At 39.1% G+C, this 26,710-nt stretch overlaps 1 protein-coding gene across 4 annotated transcripts in view; it reads right to left on the bottom strand.

Annotated features, from left to right (window-relative positions):
* Arhgap32 (Rho GTPase activating protein 32) overlaps window positions 1-26,710 on the bottom strand; it is a 231,681-nt gene that overhangs the window by 68,294 nt on the left and 136,677 nt on the right. For all 4 annotated transcript variants that reach the window (XM_029543772.1, XM_029543771.1, XM_029543773.1 and 1 more), the window contains 5 exons: window positions 21,496-21,582; window positions 9,764-9,901; window positions 4,738-4,830; window positions 3,417-3,539; window positions 997-1,074 (listed from right to left, as the gene is read on the bottom strand). In XM_029543772.1, the coding sequence (XP_029399632.1) occupies window positions 997-1,074; window positions 3,417-3,539; window positions 4,738-4,830; window positions 9,764-9,901; window positions 21,496-21,582 (519 nt within the window). The remainder of the gene's footprint in view (window positions 1-996; window positions 1,075-3,416; window positions 3,540-4,737; window positions 4,831-9,763; window positions 9,902-21,495; window positions 21,583-26,710) is intronic.

The following is a 26,710-nucleotide window of genomic DNA, read 5'->3' as shown; positions in this document are numbered from 1 at the left end:
TCCTACCCAGTTCGATATTTAATCAAAAGCATTTATTACTCAGCACACTGAAGAAACCAGAAGAAAGACAACTCTGATTACACAGACAAGATGTGCAGCATCAGGACAGGGACTGCTTCCTGATCTTAAGAAATTAAATTGCTGTCTGTGCTCTACAGAAAATGAGAAGGCTACAATGTTCAAGTAAAGACAGCTAAGTTTCAACATTAGTACTAGTACTTATTGAGCAAAACAGCTAAACCTGACATAATTAATAAGCATTTAACATTTCCATGTTCACACAGTTAACCCTCAGGACAAATCTATGAGGTAAACTACAATCCTGTAGTCTCCATTTGAGAAGACACAGCATCAAAAACTATCCCCAAGGTAGAACAGACTAAGAACCAAGCAGACTGGCCCCAGAACTCGCAGTCAACTGTCATGCTGCACTGTGTTAACTGTACAAATCTTTCAAATATGCATATTCCATAAAAAGCTAATAATCAGAAATCTTACATAGATCAGTGGTTAGTGCTATGGGCTACTAAAAGACGTCCCTGTCAAGTCTCTGCTGAAGCATATATGGGAAGTTAAAGGAGACAGCTTCTGATTCTACTCTTCTGTCATCAACTGATATTGAGCTATTATAATACTCACTTTTATAGAAAAAAATATGAAACTGAGAGAACTGTAATGGGAAATATATGTGAATCATTATTTAAAAATGTTAGAAGTAAGGCAAATCCATATCTCTGATAACCTGGTCTTCGGGCCTAAGACTGCCCCAACTCTGGCTCTAGCCAGCTGAAGAATGAGAGGGAAGGCAGAGGGGGAAGCCAGCACAGTAACCGGTAGATGCAGGAATCAAGGCTAACACTGTCATCAACACATCTTCCCACCACTGCAAACCACACTTCTGATGATGTTTCCTAGCACAGCTTGTGAACAGCTACAATACAGGAACACAGAAACTATTCTCTGAACTCTCCCACATCCAGTGTTTTTGTTGCTTACCTGAAATCCATGCTTGCCTCTCCACCATGTACTTAATACTTTGGGAGGCATGTCAATAACAGAAACGATGTCTCCCACCTACAAGAATCAAAATTTTAAGCCAACTGTTATGTCTATAATTATGATATGTAGTGTATAAAAGAGAAAAAGTACTATTTTATACTTTAATAAATTTTAGGAAACCATATTGACTTCTAAAGATAATTTTAATAATATATCTTTTACCAAAGGGTATTCTACTGAAAGTTAAATAGGACAAAACTGTTCCAGGTAACAAACATGGAAACTTTGAAAAACCAGATTTTAGCACAATATGTTTTTAAAGACATATTTATTCTTCAGCATATGAGTAAACACTTGTATGTCTATATGCAAACTTTGTGTGCATCTGGTACCTGCAGAGGTCAGAAGAGGACAACAAGTCCTCTGGAATGGGAACTATCGATGGTTGTGAACCATCACATGGGTTCTAGGATCTGAATCTGGGCCCTTGCAATAGTAACAAGTATTTGTAAGCACCATGTCATTTCTCCAGCTCCAATAGAGCACACTTTTAAAGCCAGGGATCCTGGCATCACCATCACTTCTGGCAGAACACGTTCTCCAACTCATGATGGTTTTATTGTACTATGGTACAAAGAACAGACAATCGGTGTAAACTTTGTGTGGTGTCCTTTTGTGATGCTGGTAGAAACTGACAGCTATGATGTCGTGTGGTAAACAGCATACACTCTAATCCTAGATGGATGGCAAAGCCAGGATGCTTGCGTTACATATATCAGTGAATTTCTGAGTCAACAGTACTTTCATTTTATTAAGACATCCCTTTAAGGAGCTTTTGAATATTGCTTCTGTGGTCATAATCAAAGATCAAAGTCATCTCAAAAAGACAGCATTAAGTGCACATCCTTACAATAGTAAATCTATTAATACTGATTCTCATGCACATACAAACACAACATGGAGTACCTGACATATCTGATTTCATCACAGCGGAAGAAACTTGAGATGAGCTCATAGTAACTTTAAAGCCTGATGACCCCACATGAGCAGATGATACTTACACTCCACTAAAAGATCAGATTCTTCATTGTAAAAGGCAAGTGTGTATGTTTGTACAAATGAACAAAATCATAAACTTAAAACTTTTCAATTATATATCTAACAGAACCTATATTCTTTACTCAAAGAAAATGTACATATAGGTAATAGTAATTGGATCTAACCAGGTACTACAGAAGAGAACATGGCATCAGAGAGGAGGGGTGTTGGGGAGGACTGCAGAGGAGGCAAAGGGAAGAAACAGGTTGGACTGATATTTCTGTAGACATGTGTGAAATTCTCAGTCTTTAAAATAAATAAAAATATTTAAAAAGAATTAAACTTAAAAAGAAATTATTAAGGACTGAAACAATGAAACTATGTTTTTTTATTTTCCTCTGTTTTTAAATGTTTAATAATTGAATACTTTATAGTGAAGCATTTCAACATGAATATCTATCTATCTATCTATCTATCTATCTATCTATCTATCTATCTATCTATCAGTGGAGAAGGTATGACTAAGCAGTCCTAAATGTCCTGGAATTCACTACATAGACAGGCTGGCCTCAAACTCAGAGACCTGCCTGTCTGTCTCCCAAGTGCTGGGACCAAAAGCATGAGCCACATGCCTGACATTAAAATTAATGTCTTAACAGAGATTTATTTAATGACAAATTGTAACTTTTCAGTACAGAAAAATTCCAAAGTAAGAATCAAAAGAAATAAAGGAAAATGCCAATGGCTGTGATGATGGGGCTGTGTATGAGAGGGTACTGCTGCTGCTGCTGCTCCTGCTGCTACTATTACTACTACAGTCCATGTACAGACATCTGTTGTTTTATGCTTACACTCATTTCCAATTCATGTTCAGAAGTCTGTCTTTTTATGTTTATGCTAATTTCTTAGGTCTCAAATACTCAGTCTTCAAGTCATGTTTGGTAACAGTCATGGAATGTTTTAATATTTGCATTTTATATGTAAAGCCTAACCTCTTGGTTTGAGAACAGTCCTCATTTAATGTTGTAAAATTGTTGCACTGTTGTTCTTTTATTTGCTCAGTCAACACACATTTACTGGTTACTTACTGTACCGAGAACGTTCACAAATGCAGAGAATAAACATGAAAACCAGAGACATACTTCAGCCCTCAGCAGGTTCAAACTCTGTATCCATCCCCATGATAAACAGTTTGATTTAGACATTCTACCTCTTTCAGTTTTTTCATTGTATTTTCATACATGTATACCATGCCTTCTGATCATAATCATCCTTCATTATCCTCTCATGCGTTTATTTTTAAATAAATAAATTATTAAAACAGCTAGAGACAGGCTATACAGGTAGCAAGGGCCAGAGAACAGTGAAGCCTGCCTTACCTCTAATGTCAGCTCATCAGGGGCCCGGGCGGTGTAGCGCTTGATAACATGGGCAGCACCAACAGCAGGAGTGTTGATGGACGACTCCTCGTGAACTAGAAGATGGTTTCCCTTATTGTCGATCTACAATAAAAATCAAGCACCATGGAATGTTCAAAGATACAGATCTGTCTATCCACAAATAAAAACTCAATTTAGAGAGATGGTAAGCCCCAAAAGTCTTTTTAAAAAAAAAGTCATTTTGGGGGACATCAAGAGAGCTCAGCAGGTAAATAATTGCAACAAGCCTGATGAAGTAAGCGGATCCCTTTGGACCCACCTAGTTAAAGAAGGGAAGCAACTGCTAAAAGTTTTCCTCTAATGTCCACATGGGCTCTGCAGCACGTGTATGCCCCACCCCCAAAATGTAGCAAAACCCTTTAAAGCCCTATCACTTATTAGGTAGCTAATATAGTGTGCTGTGCATATAATGTATATGATTTAATTTAACTCTCATAATCCCAAAATGTGCTATCATTACCTTTACCTAAAGATAAAGATGACAACCTGGAGAAAGTTACATAATTTAAGAGAAATTAAATTACTTTACTAAGATCACTCAAGCAATAATGGCCAAGTCATGGTCTTAGTGCAAGTAGGCCTGGCTCCTCTTACCTTCCTGGCAGTGTCTCAACTTTTACTGGGAGGAAAGAATATATATAATTCTTTACATCCACAAATTAACATACACAAATTAACAATAAATATCCTGAGGCATTCTCAAATTGGCACCTCTAAAAGGGTGGTTTACTTGCTCATAAATTACTTAAAAAATATTCTCAATTATTAAGCTAATGAAAGAACAAATAGCTTATGCTGTAAACAGTAACATGATATTGTATAACAAGATAATAGACCTCCAGATTTATAAAAGATAATAAAATTATTTTTTTGAAAATTAAAGAGAAAGATTTACTATCCAAAAATCAGGTCACTCTGGAGAGATGACTCAGCATTTAAGAGCAGTGGCTGCTCTTGTAAGAACTGATTCCCAGAGCCACAGGGTGGCTCATACCATGTGGAACTTCAGGTCCAGGGTATCTGAAGCCCTCTTGTGGTCATTTGGGGCAGCAGGCACATAAAGGGCACACAGACATTCATGTAGGTAAAACACCCATATACATTCAGATTAAAATTAAAAATATCAGTTATCAATCTTCCTTGGAACGAGTACATTCTTTGTTTCTTTATTTGTGAAACTCATCTACAATCAAATTACTAATGAATTCCTTAAGCAAATAATTTTAGAATAAGATTTCATCAGAGCTGATCAGACAGGTACCTCCATCCAGGTAAGGGCAGGCCCACAGTTGATCTTGTTGCCAGCGATAGTTGAAAGGCGTGACAGGTAAGCTGTAAGCATCTGAGTGACTGACTGAAACAGAAAGACTCACCATAACCAGAGGGAAGAGCAACTCTTTGCTTTACGAAGTCTCACTCACACAGATTGGTTATTTCTAAGAAGGGGGGAAAAAACCCTACAGATCCTTAGGCATTTAATAATTACATCAGGTAGGCATGGTGGCAGAGACCTTTAATCCCAACAGTCAGGAGGCAGGGGCAGGAGGATCTCTGCGAGGTTAGCCAGAACTGTAAAGTGAGCCCTATCTCCAACACCAATAATAATAATAATGATGATGATAGTAGTAGTAATAACAATAATAATAACAACAACAACAACAATAACAGCTCCAGAGAACTCGTCACTGAGGGTATGGAAAATTACCTCTGAAATGATGACACTTTTCACAGAGGGATTTAGCTATTGCCTAATGTGGGGATTTTAGTTTTTAACCCCTCATCGTACGAGGCTGTATTCTACAGCTTCTAATTTCAGGACTTTCGTTTTGTACCTTTGTACTGAAAATACAACATGTGTTTATTAAAAGACACATCTGTGGCTTTTCTGTCAAAATTTCCCTTGCTTCTCTTTACTGCCTTTGGCTGTAATCTCCATGCATAGAGCTGCACAGGAGTGGACATATTCCTGAGATCCTACAGCACAGTGTGACATGACAATCTGAGCAGGAACCATGACACAGAACCACATCTTTAGAGCCTGCCCACCCTCTACTTCCTGAGTTCAAAGGCAATGTGGAGGAACAAGCTCCTGTTGCTGACACCGCGCTTTCCTTTCTGATGCTTTATACTTCCCGCCATGATGAACGAAATCTCTCTGGAAATGTAAGCCACAATAGTTCCTTTCTCCATAAGTTGGCTTTTGTTGTTGTTGGGCTTTTAGGGTTTTTTTGTTTGGCTGGTTGGTTTTGGTGGGGGTGGGGGCGTGTGTGTGTGTGTGTGTGTGTGTGTGTGTGTGTGTGTGTGTGTNGTGTGTGTGTGTGTGTGTGTGTGTGTGTGTGTGTGTGTGTGTGGTGTTGTTGCTATTGTATGCTGTTGATGCTGCTGCTGCTGCTGTTTTGGTCAGGAAAAAGAAGAGTCACAAAGTTGTACCAAACGTGCAGTTCTTGCTGTGCTAAATCTGATCCTCTGGGTGTTTTGTTTTGAAGACTTCGGAACTAGTGTCTGCGAGCACTGTGGAGGAAGAGTTGGCAAGACCTAAAGCACCATAGGCAGGGTGGAGCCAGCCATTCTGGGAGAGTTTGAAAGGTCAGTCTGCAGAGAAGAAAATATAAACCAAAAGCCCAGCCCAAGAGATCTCAGAGAGTCTGTGAGAACTGGCCTGGAAGCCATTCGGATTATATTTCTGCATAGGGTCCAGATGTGTTCTGCCTCTCAAGAACCCAAGGCTGACTTCAAAAGCAACAGTCTCTTCGATGGGCCGAGGAAATATGACTGCAAGCCAACTTTAAGGTTACGCTGTGATTCTTGCTCACTGAGCTCATTCAGATCTACAGTGTCAGACAGTAACAAGTAGAGAACAAGAGGTGGTTTCCCAAGGCAAGCTGTGTGAGCAATCTTAAAGCTTGAACCATCAGACTAGGAATGACAAAGGTCTATAAAATCGATAAGGAATTAGCACCCTTTAAAGAGAAACTTCCTGTTCTGAATGTACAGTAGCAAAGTACCCTGAGGGCAAGATCCTACTCACCAAAGGTACTAACTATGAAAATGCAATTCATTAGAAAAACTGAGCCTAAGCTCCAAAAGCCAATGGAGTTTCCTAATCGTGGAAGGCAACTACCTAGGAAGAGCTGCTCTAGAGTCAGCTCATGGAAGCTGCTGATCTGTGGTGGTCTGACATGTATAAACCAATTTGAAACCAACCAGGAACTCTCTTCCTCGTTGGCTAACTTTCATAATGCTGGAAAGTGCTACACAGGCCTGGGGTGGTATATGAGATTAATGGAGAAAAGATATTACTGGTGGTGCCTGGAGTGGTGTATGAGATTAATGGAGAAAAGGTATTACTGGGGTGGTGTATGAGATTAATGGAGAAAAGATATTACTGGTCTTATTCAGAGCTGGTCTTTGCATGAAACAATACCAACATGCCAGGTAAGAGGTGCCCATTAGTTCAATACTGATACAGATGTTATGGGATAACTAGGCACTTTTTGATTAGATTTGATGTTCTCTCCACAGGAGAGAATTTAGTGTGTGGTAGAGCAACCCTGTGTCAAAAGTCCACACATGGCTTAGAAAGTCACTGGCCCTGGGATAGAATGTGTTATGGCTATTTTGCCAAATAGTCATGATGTCTATCAATTTGCCTTCTAAATATTTAGGTGATTACCCATGAGTGAGGGGCAGTGCTCCTGACACTGAGTACAGAACTTCAGGGGGTCAGAGGGGGTAGTGGGCAGTAGTCAATGCAGACAGTGGTCTAAGTGTTAAGAAGATAAGATGCATCAGACTATTGAGCACTAAGGGAGACATCTTTATCAAGTACCCCTACCCCATGTCTTCGAAGGCTCAGAGCAAAGCTTGGAAGAGGAACCAGACAGAGTGTCAATGCTAGAGGACAGGGAGGAGTGCAGTGAAACACTGTCTTCCAGATAGGAAATGATCACTGCACTCACCACACTAGCTGTCTCAGGAAAAATCAAACTACCCCAAATCCCAGCACAGGTGGTGTAGACAGTATCCAGGCCCACTCTTTACTGAGGACAACTGCATTGGCTAGACTTAGTGGTGGGGGTGGGGAATCATTCTGCTTGGAGGGTGTGGTCAATGGTAGGATTCTAATGTTCCAGTGGATGGCCACACACTCACACGCACACAGGCAGCACTGAGTGGAGTTAGTGATTTCCCAAAAGAAGACCCAGAGGGGTATGTTTTGGAGGGTATGGGGAAGGAGAAAGGGAAAATAAAGGCTATGTATTTGTTCTATCCTATACAATATATGCTGAGAATTCAGAATCATGGGATCTCCACTTAAGAAACCTGCATTCATGATGTAGAGAGCCAGCTTAGGAGAGAAGATATGCCTGCTGTAGGCAGCAAAGCTGGAAGAGTAGGGCTGCCTAACTCCTCTGTAACTATAGTGATCCCATTACCTAGATATCAAGCTACAGGATTTGAGATTTTTCTCTGCTGGTGTTTAGTCTTGGTCTGGTCAAGTCTTTCTTTGCTCTGTCCCATTCTTCCCCTATGAAATAGATATGTTACTCTGTGACATTATATGTTAGAATTATGACAATTTGAGTTTTGATTTTACAATTTACAGGGCATCTCATTAAGAGAATGCTATGAGTCTCAGAAAATAAACTGGGCATTTGAAAAATGTTGGTTCTGTGAAAGGATATGATGGACACTTCTCAATTTAGACCAAATGAATTTTCATAGAGAGATGACTATGAAACTACAGGGCCAAGGGCAGAATGTCGTTGGCTTAAATATGAACTGACTGCCATATTCTAATGTGTTTTAAAACTTGATTTCCAGATGGTGGTGCTATCTGGAAAGCTTGTGGACCCTCCAGGGGGTGGAGTCTTGCCTAATGAAGCCTGGGGGATGACTCTGAGGCTTTATAACCCAGATCCACTTCCTGCTCACCCTCTGAATGCAAGGTGACCAGCCAGCCCCTTGGTCCTGCCACCTGCCATGTCTCCTTGGCATGACGAGCAGTATCTATGAAAGGGGGAGCTTAAGTACCCCCCCTCTCTTTAAAAAAAAGATCTTATTTATTTTATATTTACACATGAGTACACTGTTGCTGTGGTCAGACCCACCAGAAGAGGGCAGCAGATCTCACTACAGATAGCTGTGAGCCACCATGTGGTTGCTGGGAATTGAACTCAGGACCTTTGGAAGAGCAGTCGGTGCTCTTAATCTCTGAGCCATCTCTGCAGCCCAAACCCTGTCTCTCTTAGGCTGTTTCCTTTAGGGGATCTTGTTACAGAAATGGAAGAGTGACTAAAACACGAACCTTTGTATGGTAAAGTTTAACAAACTCCTTGAAATTGCGAACATTGCTTTCTTAGCTCTAAGTTTATTATATCCATTTTAAATGACTCCCTTTCATCCCATCTTCTCCTATAACTCCTATGAGTAAAGACTGCTCTGTACTTATTTTCTACAATTTCAAGCAACTTCTCCAACTTCTTAACTTCCTTTCAGGGGCGATACGCTCACGCCGTGATAGCCCAGCTCGCTAACTTTCCGTAGCTCTCTCTTTATGTAGTCGTCCAGTTATTCAGCTCTGCTATTATTAATGTACATGATATTCTATTTCCAAGATTGGATTTTTTTATTTTATAAAACTATGCTCTTGCTTCATGGGCTGACACTCCCTCAGAAGTAAACAGTCTTACTTTCAGAGGCCCTCCAGTGCCCGCAGGTGCTCTGTTTACTCCGTGTTCCTATGTAAGACGTCTACTCAGCCTGTTCTACAATCAGCCTTTATGGCTATATTTTGTTTTCCCACAAAATTTTACTCATAATTTCTTATTCTCATTGTATTTTTATTATTGGCATGATAAAGAACTTCTTCCTTATACATGTGGTTAAAGTTGTTTCATGTGAGTGCTCAGACCCAGCCCACATCAAAGACAGCCCAGGAGTGCTGCGCCAATAGAGCACATTCGCAGCACACACTTCTTGTTTCTTTGGCTTTCACATTTTCGGATTCCCTGGAAGAATGATCTGCTAGTGCATACATACATACATACATACATACATACATACATACATACGTAATACATAATATTGGCTATGTACATTACCATCATCATGAGGCTTCCGAGCCTTATAAAATAGTCACTTGTTTATTTCTGAACACCCTAGAAAGTATCTCTCCTGAAATAAGCAATCTCAGGAAAGATACTAGGTGTTCTTGTATTCCACCTGGACAAAAACTTTAGCTAACTCATATGTGTTATTTCTTCTGTAGGATTCTAAATGGTTACCTCAGGACTGTCCTTCAGGATGTCAGAGCGGGGAAGCTCTGCGAGCTGGGAGAATCGGCGGTCATAAATGCAGAGATGAAGATGTTTGTCGAGTACCCGAAAATCTTCATAACTTCTTTTAACAATCCAACTCTTGCCCTATGAGTAGAGAACAAAGTTCCAATAAATTCTTTTTTCTTCAAAATGCTTAAGCACCATGCCTTCATTCTCTAATGGTATTTTATTTATGAAATTCGATATTTCCTAATAACTTTCTATTTACTTAAAGATGATAATCAGTTCAGCTCCAAACACTCTGGTAAATTATATTATAATGAAAGATAAATACTTTAAGTAGATGATGGAACTCTCCATTTGACCTCTTCCTACTATTCTCCAAAGTCTACTGCTACACATTGAAAATAACTGCCAGGTGTTGACAGCATGTAACTCTAAATCTACAGAAAGGACCACCGAATAACTTTAAATAACAGAGTATTTCCTAAAGTCAAAGAGAAATTAAATTAATTTATTGATTAGTTAGTATGGTAGAAGAAGTAGGAGTCCCTAACGCATAAGAGGAAGAAAAGGAGGAAGCAGCCATTTGGGAGTGTCTGTGTCACATGTGTGTCCACAAGCTGCTGAGAACCTTACTCCCAGTGGGGAAAGGTAACATGACCGCCTCTCTCCTGCAGCCCCCTTCTTCTCCTTCCTTCTCACCCCAGCCTAGCAGTTTTCATTAATACCTAGTAGTTTGGAGCATCTAATCATAATGTATGTAGTCATTATGTTGAAAATTTCAAAAGGAAAAGTCTTCAACATCCAGGGCTCTTATATTCTTAGATAACAATGTGCTCAAAGCCAACTGGCAAAATAAACTGCTTCCTGATAAGGAAAGCCTTAGGGCTCCAGTTTCGTGGACTAGAAATCCTGCTACATTATCAGCAACCCCTTCTATGACTAAGACTAGAGAATAAACTCAAAATAAAAACTACTACACTACATTGCTGATGAGGCATTAAATTCAGAAGAGACAAAGAACTGAACTTAATTGCAGTGTAATAATAATCTGGTTTAAAATGGTCAGCAGCCCTAAATAAACAATTTTCAAAAGTAGTTGGTTCAAAAGAACCAACAGGAACATGAAAGATTTATCAGCATTATCGGTTGTGAGTGAAATGCAAATTAAATCCACAAAGAGGCATCACCCCACTTAAGTTAGATACTTATCATACTAAGCAGGCTAAAGGTGAAAAATGCTGCAGAAGACAGGAGGGAAGGAAATCTCCGCATGCTATTGGTAGGAATATAAATTAGTCCCGTTACTATGAAAAATAGTATGGAAGTTCCTCAACTTAAAAAAAATTATCACATGATCCAGCAACCCCAATACAGGGTATATATCTTAAATAACTGATATCAATATGTCAAAGAAATGCCTATATTCCCATTTAAAGACCAACGTAAGAAAGTAACCTGAATGTCCATGTGTGGCTATGTACCATTACACATCCCATTATCTCATACACACACACACAACGGACTAGTATTCAACCTTCAAAGAATAGGCATTTATACCCAGAAGCTACTGACAGCTGAATGGCAGTTATCAGAGGCAGAAGCTGGATGGACGGAAAGAAATCAGGAAGTACTGAGAAAGAGGGAAGAGTTGTAGTTAGACAGGAGGAACACATAGTAAGTACTAAAGGTGAAAACCATAGACTAAGAATGGAATTATGAAAATATGGTTAATCTGGTAGCTTTGCAATGTTTTTCCTATGCAGATATCTAAACTATATCTTTACAAAGAACTTTAAAACACACTTTGGGCTTTGTAGTTGCTCGGCCAATTTAAGTTCATTCTGGTGTAGTATTACCAAGCACCCATGAATGTAAAAATCCCTACAAAAATGACCTTGATACTTTTAAGCTTGAATACTATTCCACTGTGTGAGATATATAATGGAATGTGTAATGAGCACTGTACACTTCCTTATACCTACACACACACACACACACACACACACACACACACACACACACACACACTTTGTTTTAACTGATAGAAATGCTGGGGAGGGGTTGGGAAGATGGCTCAGCAGTTGAAAGAACTGGCTGCTCTTCCAGAGGGCCTGGATTCAATTCCCAGAATCCTCACGACAGCTCACAACTGTCTGTTTCTCTAGTTCCAAAGCCGCAAATGTTGTCTTACGTATGTGTGCACAGGTAAAACATACACAATATAAATAAAATTAAAAGGAAAAATGCAAGGTGAAAATCTATCAGTCTACTGTTGTGGTTGGAGACTTCACAGTACGTGTATCCCCAGTGGACAAATCTAGCAAGTAGCTGATGCAGTCACCGGCATGTAAATGGTCACACAGACTACTTACAGGCAGACTATATGTGCTTCTCAGACTCACCAAACACTTAATGCACATTCTGGGGTATAAAACACACTATATGCAGTTTAAGAGGATGGTGAACTCACATTTGCTCTCGGACCATTAAGCACACTATACTAGGTTTACAAAGATAGGGACCATATAATGTTTGTTCTTGGCCATTGTGAACACATGACTATAACTGAAACCCAGAAATTAGGAAAACAAAGCCAATCCTTTGAAAAACATCAATAAGACTGATGAGATTCTAGTCATTTTAACTGAAATGGAGAGGTGGCAAAAGGAAACAAACTACTGATAAAAGAAATAAGTTAGGGACACATCACTAGAGATGACAGACAACAAAAGGAAAATAGGAACAACTGGAACTCTGTCAGACTCACACACAAAGAAATACACAATTTGAGTAGGTGTATAGATATTTAAGCTGCTGAATCAATAATTAATAGGTTTCAAAAACATCATCAAGCACTAATAAATTCAATAAGTTTTACCAAATACCTAAAGAAGAAATTATGCAACCAATGTATCTAGAATCTGATCCAGAAACCAAAAAGAGAGAGGACCATGCCTAACTCATCCTGCAAGGCCACTGGCTTCCTTGCAAAAGCAGACAAAAGCTTGTTATCCAGGACATACAGGGAATTCCTACAACAGAAAAAGAACAGCCTAATTTAAACAGCAGGAAAAAGACTTAACAGATACCTCACCAAAAAGAGACAGATAATAAAAAGTACGTGAGAACTGCTTAGCATCCTACATCATTACAGAACTGAACAATCAAACAAGGTCTTTATTGGGATGGCCCAGATCCAAAGCCCTAGCAATATCCAGCACAGCCAAGGCATGGAGCAGCAGGGAGTCTCATCCACTGCTGGGGGTGGGGGGATACAAAATAGTACAGTCAATCTGGGAAAAAAACTGACATTTTTCTCTTAAAGCTAAACATACTATTATCATGCAAACCAGCCTCATTCCTTGTGAGTTTACACATGTGAACTGAAAACTTGTGTCCATAAAAATTCTTTCAAGGGATCTTCACTGCAACTTTAATCTTCCAAACATGCAAGCATCTGCGATGCCCTCCAACGGTGAGAGGACAGAATGCAGTCAGCGCAGGTATGCAAAGGAACCATGTTCAGGGCTGAACAGAAAGGAGTTCTCAAGCCACAGAAGATAAGGAAGGAGCTCCCACACACAAGTAGTGACAATATTTAATCAATATAGGCAAAGTCCTTCCAATTACCTTTATGAGACTCAATGAATCATAACTTCTTTACATTTAAAAACATTTGTTTTACGTGTGCAGGTGTTCTGTCTGCATCTATGCCAATGTGCCACATGCATGTCTGGTACTATGGAAATAAGAAGAAAGCCTCAGATTCCTTGGAACTAAAGTTACAGAGGAGCCACTGGGTACTGAGTACCGGGAACTGAATTGAACTCGGGTCCTCTGAAATGCAGCCCATGCTGTTAACCACTGAAGTCCCTCCAGCACCAAATCATAGCATAAATGTAAATACTAACTCATGTTGTGTGTGAGAACCGCCTCCATCAGATGCCAGCAGGCCTAGTTACTGCAATGCTTACATCTGCATTTCCAGAAGCAATGTGAATTATTAATATGTCAAATATACAGATATATATCTCCTTGGACACAGAGATGTGTTAAAGGTTTATTAGCAAATGGGGACATGTGAGGAAGATCCAACCATGACATTCTAGAGATGATACTGCTATAAAGACAATGAGAACTGTCAGTGGTTGTGAAGGTTTTCTGAGAGAAAGGTACAAATGAGCACATGAATTTTAGGGCAGTATCAGTATTATTTTTATAATACTACAATGATGGATATGTATAGTTAAATTTTCATCCAAGCCCATGCTACAGAGTGCCCAAAGAGTAAAGTCCTCTGTAGACTATGGGCTTTAGGTGACAATGATATGTTACCATAGATTCAACAGCTCTTAACTGCAAGACTGTCGACTTCTTTTGAATGCCTTTTAAAAAATATCCCTGTGCAAACAAAAGACAGCTTTCCTGCACAGTCTTTTAGTTCTGAAATCAGAGCTATATGTAACATAATTTGAAAATCACCTAAATATGTTCTAATTTACTGGACAAAATTTCTAAATTAAAGACCTTGTATGTTGAACAGACATAAAACAAGAACTTTAAGGCTTTATTTTGTACATCTGTAATCTTCCTATTTCTGAGAAATATAAATAAGATAATAATTGGAATACTTTAGTTTAATAATATTGTAAAGGAACAATACGAAATCAAAGCAAAATTCTTCATTACACTAACAATTTTAATTTGCTACTAACTTCTTATCTTAATTATCACCAACAAATAATTACTACCATTCAGTGATGCCAGAAATCAGTAATTCTAGACAAGAATTTTTCCTGAGAAAAAAGGGAACTATCTGGTATCCTTTCTGAGAACACGCATTGCCCAGGTTTTCTGGGATTCTTTTATTACAGGAAAGTTAGTAAGAAAAATGACAGTTGCTATGAATTATAAAATTTCATAAAAAGAAAGAAACACAATCTGAATCAGGCTGGACCATCTAGCCTCAATAGAGACCCTGCCTCAATTCCTTAACGCCTGGGGCAATAGTTTACTCATCTACGCAATGGAATAAGAACATCTCCATGTCACAGAAGCTGTACAACGTCTCAACTGCAGGGATGGCAATCGGCCCACGCGAAGGCTCACACACAGGTGCTCTCCAAATGTTAATGCTCAATCCACTGTGGTAGTGACAGTGTTTGCCAAATGGACTGAGCTGAGTGGAGATAGTTAACGCATGTCTGTGTTGGAATGCCAAGCATGGGAACAGAGTACAGGAGATATTTTGAGACAGGGAGGTATTCCCTTGTAACCAGCTGTCTGCTCCGTGACTATGACATTAAGGAACCCTGAGATTACTGTAATACTTTTATTTAATCTTCAGAAAAGATAAAATAATAAATCCAAATGAATTTTGGTTTCAGTGAAAATATAGTTAGTATCTTTTTAAGCATTAAATGCCCTTTTTAAAAATTTTTTTAAAGATTTATTTATTTTATTTATATGAGTACACTGTTGCTGTTCTCAGACACACCAGAAGAGGGCATTGGATCCAATTACAGATGGTTGTGAGCCACCATGAGGTTGCTGGGAATTGAACTCAGGACCTCTGGAAGAGCAATCAGTGCTCTTAACCGCTGAGCCAGCTCTCCAGCCCCCAAGAATCTTTTAATAAGGCTTATTAATGCCTGGGGATGGAAAGCTGGCTCAGCAGTTCAGAGTGCTTACTGCTCCTCCCCATGACTGGAATTTGATTCCCAGCACCCACATGGCAGGTGTAAACTGCTTATAACTCCACTTTCAGGAAACCCCATACCTTCTGGCCTCTGTGTGCACCTGTGGGTATGTTATGCATATAAATTCATGTCAACACACATGCATACACAGAAATAAGCATCTCACAAAACATTCTCAAAACCTGACCACATACTTGATCAAAAAAGCAAGTCTTAACATGTACCAAAAAGTTGAAATAAGCTCCTATATCCTATCAGAGCACATGGATTAAAGCTGGATAGCCACAAGAGAAACAACAGAAAGCCTACAGACTCATGGAAACTGAACAACTCCCTACTGAACTACTGCAGGGTCAAAGCAGAAAGACAGAAAGAAATTAAAGACTTTCTCGGATTCAATGAAAGTGAATGTAAAACACATCCATCTTATGGGACACAGTGAAAGCAGTGCTAAGGAAAGTTGATAGCACTAGGCACCTTCAGTAAGAAGCTGGAGAGAGCTCTGACTAACAATTTAACAGTACGCCTGAAACCTCTACAACAAAAAGAAGCAAACACACCCAAGAGGAGTAGACAGCAGGCAATAATCAAACTCAGGACTGAAATCAATAAAATAGAAATACAGAGATCAATACAAAATATCAATAAAACAAAAATTTGTTTCTTTGAGAAAAATCAACAAAATTGACAAACCCTTATCCAAACTAACAGAAAGTCAGAGAAAGAATATCCAAATTAACAAAAAGAAATGGGTACATCAAGGAAATCCAAAGAATCATTAGTTCATACTTCAAAAACCTGTATTCCATAAAATTAGAAGACCTAGAAGAAATGGACAAGATTCTCAACAGATAGCACTTACTGAAGTTAAGTCAAGATCAGAAAAACAATTTAAACAGACATATCATACATACACACACACACACACACACACACACACACACACACACACACACACACACAGAAAATAGAAACAGTCATTAGGACCTTCTAACCAGATCTTTCCCTTCTACTGTTGCCATGCCATCCAGACTGAGGAAGACCTGGAAACCCCAGGGTCATGTGAGCCATAGCCTGAGCTGCATAGGGAAGCATCTGGATACATTGTAGATGTTGGTCAGAGAGCAGAGGCGGGTCAATGCAGCAAAAGCCAAGCCTGGAGCTGCTACCATCATTGATGTTGTGCCATCTGCTACTACAAAGTTATGGGAAAGGAAAAGCTCCCTAAGCAACCTGTCATCGTGAGGGCCAAATCCTTCAGCAGAAGAGCAGAAGAGAAGATCAAGGGTGCCTATGTCCTGGTGGCTTGAAGTCACCCAGTGGGGATTAATTAAATGCTAACATTTTTTTAAAGGCTGCTAACCAAAATAACTAAAAACTAAAATGGCCAGATGGTTTAGTGCAGAATTCTACTAGACTTTCAAAGAAGTCCTAATACTAATAATACTGCTCAAATTATTCCACAAAATAGAAACAGAAAGAACACTGCAAAATTCATCTTATGAGGCCACAGTCATCCAGATACCCAAACCACACAAAGATTCAACAAAGTAAAAAAAAATAAAAATAAAAAAAAATTTTAAAAAAATCACAGACCGATTTCCTTCATTAACATTGATACAAAAATACTCAATAAAACACTTGCAAACTGAATTCAAGAACATATCAAAGATTATCCATCTTCATCAAAGAGAGTAGAATGACTTCATGGAGCAGATGCAGAGTCCCCTAACCAAACGGTAGGCAGAGCTTAGGAAATCCTGTGGGAGAAGGAAAGACCAGAGGAACATAAGGTTCATGGACACCATGAAAACAGGGCCCACAGAATCAAGTGGCCAGGATTCATGGGGATTTACAGAGACCAGGGAGCCTGCATGGGTCTGACTGAGGGCCTCTGGATATTTTATTAAGTCTGAGTAGCCTGGTGTACTTGTGGGAATCCTAACAGAAGGGAGATGGGACTGACCCTGATTCTACTGCCTACTTGAAGGACCCTTTTCTCCTACTGAGTTGCCTCATCCACCTTTGATGTGATGGTTTGTGCCTGGTCTTATTGTAGGCTGTTACGCATTGCTTGGTTGATGGCGCTGGGAGGCCTGCTCTTTTCTGTATAGAGATTTGGGGTAGATATGGGAGAAAAAGGAGGTTGGGGGAAAGAGATTGGGGGTGGAGGGAGGAAACTGTAGTCCAGATGCAATACATGAGATAATTTATAAACCACGAAAGTAGAGATAGATGATAAACAAATAAATAGAATTGTTAGTATCATCTACTCTAAGGCAATAGAAGAATAAAGTATTACATATTTTATTAAATACAATTACCATTCAACCAAGGAAACTATACTTTAGAAAAGACAAAAACAGGATTTCCATGAGGATATGTTAGAATAAGTATGTTTAAATTTGTCACTTTAAAACTGATACTGACTTGCTAAAGAATGTAATAATAAGAAAACAAAAACTTTTGACACTAAAACAACACTGATATTATACTTCAAATGCTTCATTTCATGTAGAGGAACTATCTAGAATTGATGTCCTTGTTTACTGAATTTTGACATTGTAAAAGTTATTCAACTTTCAACATAGTACAGTTTTCTTTGTATTTTCCCTAAATATTTTCCAAGGTTATTATTCATTTTTACAAACTTTACAATAAGTTAAATTTGGGGGTTTTCTTAAGAAATCCAAGAAACAGACAAAAAAAAAAGGGTCATAATTTTCAGAAGATGCCCGTCCACAGCAATACACACAGACACAAAGAGGACAGTGTTTCTTCTTCCAAGGTGGCTGATGGGTTTGTTCACAAAAGACATGGAAAGAATGAAGAGATAGGAGAGGGAAGATCTCAGGCACATATTAGTTAAGAGAACTTTAGATGATGTTAATAAGAGGCAGTGAGGACTCAGAGGTCAATGACCTAGGCTTCAGAGCCTCTGGAATACTTTTCTTATGGTTAACACTCAGCAGACATTCACCTTACCAGCTAAAGGAGATCTGTTTGACTGGTATCTGTTTCTGTTGTACTTGCTTTGGGTACATAATGAACCATCTGCTAATATTTTTGTATCATGAAAGCTATACTCTATCTACCCCTAACCTGCACCCAGATAGTCTGGGCTAGACATCTCCCTTGAGGACTCTAGATGTTAACGTGTGTCCGTGTGCATGAAGATGAAAGGGGTGGAGAAAATAGATGGTTGTGACAAAACTTTTCCTAGGGAGTCACAACACATCCATATCTACTCACTCCAGACAGAGATTCCTCAACAGACCAAACTCCAGCTTGGTGAACCAATGAGTTACTCACAGGAGCAGCAATGACTCAAAACCAGTTGCATTACCAAGGCCCACCCCAGCACCGGTGATAGCTCTCAAAGCTGGGACCCTGGAGCACACTGCATAGTCTACAGATAGCTCAACAGGCTGGAGAGTTCTGTCCAGGTATAAACACTCTCACGCAGCTACTCTGGTCTTAGAGTCTTGCCTTTGTTCTTTTGAAAAGTTTTTGTTCCTCTCTACCCCCACCCCCATCCCCAGCTTTGTTCTGCGTCATCTGAGAGGGACTCTGTTTACCCTGAGGGGAAGAGGCCTAGTGAATCTGCTCAGTTTCAGGGGTTTCCTAGAGCTATTCTGAGTTGATTACTTTTCTGCTTAAGAAGTTTTCCTGCAGTATAAAATGTTTTATTCTTGGGGGCGGGGCGGGGCGGGGCGGGACAGGGGGGTTGGCATATAACATTTGCCCTCTAATGCCATGCCAAGAAACTAGACTGCCAGTCATTTACATGAATTTCTGAAATATATTAACATTTAGGATATGTTTACAGTACAAATCACAACAAAAAAATGATAGAGAAGTTGCCAAAGCACACCAATCAACCATACCAAACCTTGGTTCAAATCTTGGTACCTCTTTGATTTTTTTTCCACTGTGGTAGGAGAGCTCAGGACAACCGCTTTACTACTGTGAATCTCAGCTCCCTTCTTTGTGAGGCTTTCAATTATTATTTTTTAAAATTCTCATCTAATTTAGCTTATGGCTGGCACATTTTGGAGGACTACTAAGTGAGCCATGGGAAGGCTTCAGTAATTGCACACAGTAAGTCAAACAAGATATGAATGTCATCATTATCAAGTAGCAAACTATGACTGCGGTGTAGTAAACACTATTAACAACTGATGCAAAAGGTTTTAAGCAGTTTGGAAGGATATTTACAACAACGAAACTATCTAACATCTAGGTCAATAATACACAGACGCACAATCACATTACAATTATGCATTTAAAGTGTGGCTAATGATAAGAAGAGATGCTAAAATGTGTTAGGCTGCAGAGGAAAACTTCATTCCAGACATACCAACCATGTTTTGTGGAAAAAGAACATGAGACTTCTATTCATTTTTAGTAGCATTAGTTTATTAGAAAAATATTTAATATTTGCATATAAAAATCAGTTTACCATTTCTCTTAATTGACCAAATTTCAAATCGGCAAAGCCCTATATGAGACTTTTCTGATTTTGTTTTTTATTTCCTTCACTCTCACCAAGCTCCATCAATCACCTGATGCTAGTCATTTGCATGCTGCCTTATGACCAAAAAATAAATGTAACGTCCTGGTTTTGGCTCTAAAAATCACCAAGATTAAACATGGGTACATTCATGTGTGCTCCTGTGCATGCATGCATGTGTGCCTGCATGTGTACACATGCACACGTGCTTAATAAGTTTTAAAAGTATACAGTCATGAAGAGGTCTGGGGCAAAGGTCATCTTGGATGCACAGGCTATAACTCTATCATCTATCTACTCAAGGGAATATAGGAGATGGAGGTTCCAAACCCTTTAGTTTATGTATCACTAAGTGGTTTTTGCTTCTATACCTTGAAAGAGAAAAAACATCAAATGCAAATGCTCATGTCTTATCTGTTATCAAAACACTGAAATAAAAACATACCTCTCCAAACAAAAGCATGTTATAAAATGTTACACAGAACTTACAACTTCACTGTTCCTCCCGGAAACTGTGGTGACATGCAACAGAACACATCTTAATTATATATAAGCTGAATTCTATTCCCTAATCAACATTAATGCCTAAAACTAAAAGTACTTAATTTTAAAATTTCTTGTCTAAAACCAAAATTAAGAATATACATATTCCTCATACAATATGAGCAACAGAGTTTTCCAGGCTTACTAACTTTTAACTTCATGAACATCAGGTATCCTATATATCAAATATTTATGTCACGACCCACAATGGTAGCAGAATTACAGTTACGAAGAAACAATGAAATAATTTTATGGTTGGGGATCACAACAACACAGGAACTGTGTTATAGGGTCATAGCGTTAGGAAGGCTGTGCAACAAGATGTATGCATGGTTTGACAACCTGCAGTTTCCTGACCGTCCGTGTGATGCTATTTACCTTGACCTGCTTTTTCATAAGGAGATTTACAGTATGTAAGATACTGTTATATAATCAAAACATGATTATTCTGTTTTTAAAAAATATATAGATATCCTATATCTTATTTTCTCCCCAAAACTAAAAACTGTGTACAAAATAAAGTCTCCCTGTAAACATTTGCTTTCCAATAGCCAGCTCACTAACAGGCAAGGCTCCCTGAGTGCAGAGCAGGCCATGTGAGACATGCTCAGTGTCTGCTAGATGGAGGAATTACTGACCTGAGATGGCATCCTATGAAAGGCTAAGAAGCACCATGTTAACACTGTCACTGTAACTCAGTACTCCAAAGCCTCAGGAACGTCTACATACCACCAAGAAGATACACAAACTCTAATCTCAATAGTGTACTCACTGCACAATGGCACAATTACTTGTTTAAAAGATACCGATTTATTTTGTTGTAATGGTTATTCATAGTCTAATTACATGTCAATAGAAGCATCTTACTGTCAATTACAAGCCTTTAATTAAGCACTGTGAGAAATATATTATAGTAAGCAATTTAATAGTCACTCTAGATAATGACCTTGATGTAGAGGATGCACCCTCACAATTACCTGACAGGCAATCTGCACGAGGTAGACCAGCTCTTTAGATTCACAGCCATTTTTCATTACTTCATTCTGTTCTTCTGATAGTGAAAGCTGTGTCACAGAAGAAAGGGACAAGAAAGTCATGATTCGAGAATGAGAATAAACTAAGCATACAGTAACACTTGAACCTTGACATCACGTTAATGTGCCTTATAAGTTTATAGCTTAAAGCAGGCAAATGAAGAATTCAGAATTTAAGAAAAAAATTTTTTTTTCATGAATTCGCTTTGTGCCTGTTTTCTAACTGGCACAACTGTATAAAAACATAAGTAAGATACTGTTACATAATCAGGTCATCATTCCCTTTATTATGCACAAAAGCACTAAGCTGCATACAGAGTTTAAAAATAGCTCAGACTACTGTGGGGAAAGCAGGTTGAGCCTATATCCATGGTTAATTTCAGACTTAGCATTTATTTTATTTTTATTTGAATAAGCAGACAGCATGCAGAGACTGTAAGGTTTCATGTGAAAAATACAGATGTATGGCTTCTACTGAAGAACACAGAAAATTGGCAATACTGGGCCCACAGGGCAGCAGCTAAGAACGAATTGTCACTACATGAGGTAGAGCGCCAAAAGAGTTTGCTACAGATTTGATTACTCATTATCTTATGCCAGCACCCAGGCTACAAATCATCATCCATCATGCTGCAAGCTTGGTTATTTTTCCTATACTCTATTTGTTTCATGAATTCACGTGGTACACCTGACTCCAATTTGGAAATGAAATTACAGCATCTATTCCTCAAAGTTCGACCTTGTGTTCAAAAGTAACAGTAAGTGACATGTAATAATACTTTACTTATTTAGTGTCTCATCTGGAAAGAGGGAAGGGAAAGGGCATAATACCTATTCTCAAGTCACATGGCATTCAAGAAGTCCTTCACAAATGCCATGTGTCATTGCAGTCAATGCTGAAAGAAGCACTCTGCTGAAGAAGATGCATTCTCTATGTGAACAGTGAGCGTCACAGGAAGTTACTTATTAAAAATCTTCAGATATTACAAAAGTACCATGTTCAACCAGGTAACAATGAGTAACCAGTTTCATGGTACAGCTGGAGTTTTCCAAAGTTAAAGATAAGAATGAAAAGAAGCCTAAGTTACTTCTGAAGGAGACAAGACTTTAAGACAGGAGACAAACATGGGCCTGGAGCCTGGCAGAGGGCCAGAGAATCAAGACTCTTCCTCAGACAGGACAAGAAGTCAGCCAAATCCTGGGCGACTGCCACCAGAGGAACAAACTGTAATTGCAAAGCACAGCAGCAGGACTGACTCATGTCCAACTGTCATCTCCTTCCCACAAGTGAATCAAGGGTATGGAATCAATACATTAAAGACTTAGGAAAAGGGCTGGTGAGATGGCTCAGTGGGTAAGAGCACCGACTGCTCTTCTGAAGGTCCTGAGTTCAAATCCCAGCAACCACATGGTGGCTCACAACCATCCGTAATGAGATCTGATGCCCTCTTATGGACTGTCTGAAGACAGCTACAATGTACTTACATATAATAAATAAATAAATCTTTAAAAAAAAAAAAAAAAGACTTAGGAAAAGAGGAGAATGGGGAGTGGCCTATGCAGAGTAGGGAGCCTCTCCAAGAAGGATCTCCAAGAAGGAGCATAGTGTTGAAAAGACAAGAAGGGCTAAGAAACATCCCTCTGAGGCAATCAAGACACTCAACAGCCAAGACTGCAATGACCCTGAAAAGCCGAAAGCAGCTAATGAAAACAGTCTTCAGTTCCAGAGTATGATGCAGCTAGTCCCAGGGCTTGGGAAAGTTGAAATGGAAGGAGCTTACTGAGCTACAAGCCACAGGCAGACACTGGCAGCAAGGGGAAGGAGCAAAGAGAGCCGAGAAAGCAGACAGGGAGAGCAAACACACACACAAAGGACCGTGGCTTGGCAATAAAGAACAGAGACAGCACCTCACCACCCTTCCGGCTGCCTTGAAAGTAATCTGTAGTACAGACTGTAGCCTCGAACTATCTAAAGGAGCTAATGAGCGAGGTCTCTCTGTGGTGGCTAACTTTGGCTGTCAACTTAGCTGCATTTGGAATCAACTGAAAGGCAAACTTCTGGTCGCCCTGTGAGTAATTTTCTTAACGAATTATCTGAAGCAGGAAAGCTAAATGTGAGCTGCAGCTTCTGGTGTCAGCCCAGATAGAAGGATGGGAGAAAAGGAACTTGGCTTTTTGTCTGCTTGCCCCGGCTCTTGCTGACAAGTTCTTCTACCCTAATGCTATCACATTCCTTCTCCAATAACAGAACCAACTTCTTTGGAATTCCAATTCCAATGCAGATTGAAGACCAGCAACTCTCCAGAATCCTCCAGGCCTTTAGCACCAGATGAGATAGCAGAGGCATCCACGCTCACTCACAGGACAAGCAACTACCAAGTTCTTAGCCTTTCCAGTAAGAGACAACCACTACTCCATCATCCAGACCACATCCCTATAAACCAAGCCGGTAAATGCCTTTGATATGTGTATTCTTTCTATCAGTTCTGTTCCTTTTGAGAACATTCTACTATATAAAAAACAAGAAAGAAGCAAAGGAAGCAAGTTATCAGCAAAAATTGTCCTTGAAAAAGGCCTCATGGCAGATATGCCAGACAGATAACCACACTAATGATACTAAGAAAATTAGAGCAAGATGAAAAGAAAGCCAAGAAAACACTCTATAAATGAAATAAAACATTAATAAGGAAATGTTTTAAACTTAAATGAAGTAAAAATCAAATTGCTAAGAAAATACAACTAAAATGGAAAATTTATTCAAAAGAGCCAAAGGCAGATCAGAGCAGGCAGAAAAGAGCCAATAAACTGGAAGATAAAACAATGTAAATGACCAAGTCAGAGGGATAGGAAAGAACCAAGGTAAGGTACTGAGCAAAAGTACCAGATGCAGGTGGATAGCAGGACACTATCAAATGCACACATGCGTGTGGATGGGATTCCCAAAAAGGAAGAGAAAAGAAGGCAACGGAATTACAGGACACAGTAATCAAAAACTTCCCAGATTTAATGAATGATGTGAATACCAAGATGGACATGAACCTCAACAATATGAACTTAAAGAGACCCATAGGAGACATATGAGAGTCCAACTTCCATAGGACAAACCATCTTAAATGTATCAGAAAGACCCACACAAACAAGAAATCCTGAAATAACTGTCTACTACTCCTCATCAGAACCTCTAAATGCCAGAGGTCATTATGTTCAAATGACCACTCTGAGGATGGTTCCAGTAGTCAGATACAGCACACACTGACAGAAATGATACAACTGACTCTTTATCCATGCATGCATATAATTGGCTCCAGTACTGAAAGGCCAGGAAGAAGCTGATCCAACATGTCATCTTTTTACATTTTATTTCATGTGATTCTTCCCACCCTGTTTCAATTTTCTGACATCAAAGTAAAAAAGGAGATGTTATAGGAACAGTTTTCTACACTACTGATCTGAAACTGAAGAAAAAAAAAAACACTAAGGAAACAAGAAAGATATAAGTGGAAAAGCATTTTATGTTTATATATTAGACAATTTAATATTGTAAAGATCTCATTGCTGCCCCCAAAACGATATACAGAGTCAACACAATCTCTGTCAATCCCCAATGACAGTGTTTGGTCAAATCAATATTTAAAAGAAGAAAATCAGAGCAACTCATCATTCATGAGTTCAAAACTTACTAGAAATCTATAATAATGAAAGCAGTTGTGTTACTGGTGTAGAGGCAGGCATTATAGAACAACGACCTGGAACAACGAGCCCAGAAACAACCCCTCATGTGCATGGTTAAATGATTTTGACAAGGGCGCCAAGATCGTCCAAAGGAGAAAGGAAAGCATTCTCAACAAACAGTGCTGGGGAAACCATAGATCCACATGCAAAGGAACGAGGGCAGGTCATTACCTAACTACTATTACAAAAGGTTAGCTCAAGATGGATCAAAAAGGTAAAATAGGACCTAAAAAGCATAAAAATTTTAGAAGAATAAAGCAAAAAGGTTTCACACAATTAGATTTAGGGATCATTTCCTAGGAATGATCCACTGTGACATAAGGAACAAATATGAAATATATGAATTTTATGTCACAAAAATTATTAAAATTTTGTATCAAGCTAAGCATGCATGGTATTGTCTTTAATCCCAGAACTCTGAGTTTGAGGCCAGAGTGGTCTACATACAAAGTACCAAACAACCAGGACAGTGGGTCTTAAACTTCCTAATGCTGAGACCCTTGTGATGTAGTGACCTCCAACCACAAATTTATTTTTGTCGCTACTTCATAACTTCCTAACAGTAATTTTGCTACAATTGTAATATAGTATCTGAATTTTCAAATGGTCTTAGGCCACTCCAGGCAAGCAAAGGGGTCATGACATACAGGTTGAGAACCACTGAACTATGGATACATGATGAGAACTTACCTTGAAACAAAACAAAATATTAGCTGTCTCTTCCTTTTCCTACTGCATGTTTTGTGACTAGAAAGATGGCTCAGTGGTTAAGAACACTTGGTGCTCTTCCAGAGGCCCTCAGTTCAGTTCCCAGCACCCAGGTCAGGCAGCTCACCACCTCCTGTGGCTCTCATTCCAGAGGATCCAATGCCTCCGGCTTCTGCAGGTACTCACATTCATCTGCACATACTCAGAGGCAGGTAGGCAGGCAGGCAGACAGACAGACAGACAAACAGACAGACAGACAGACAGATGTGGACACACAAACACACACACACACACACACGCATTTAATTTTTTTTAATTGGATCAAAATAAAACAAACCAAGGAGGAAAAAAGGGCAATCAATATTATGAGAAAAGTATATATACTCCATAATATCTATCAATATCAATGATATGCCAATAAGTTCTATAATTCATCATTGGTAATGACAAAAATCAAACAATTCTCAATGAACAAGAGAATTTAAAGAGACAGTTCCCTAAATAAAATACATAAATGGCCAATAAGCATATAAAATGATATTTGACACCACTAACTACTAGAGAAATCTGAACTACAATGGTAAGACTTGCAAATTGAAATTACAAATGAATAGTCAGGCGTGGTGGCACACACTTTTAATCCCAGCACTTGGGAGGCAGAGGCAGGCGAATTTCTGAGTTCGAGGCCAGCTTGGTCTACAGAGTGAGTTCCAGGACA

The sequence above is a fragment of the Mus pahari genome, chromosome 10 (genome assembly GCF_900095145.1).
Source record: "Mus pahari chromosome 10, PAHARI_EIJ_v1.1, whole genome shotgun sequence".
Classification (NCBI taxonomy): domain Eukaryota; kingdom Metazoa; phylum Chordata; class Mammalia; order Rodentia; family Muridae; genus Mus; species Mus pahari.
This window is presented reverse-complemented; position numbering and strand designations above follow the sequence as displayed.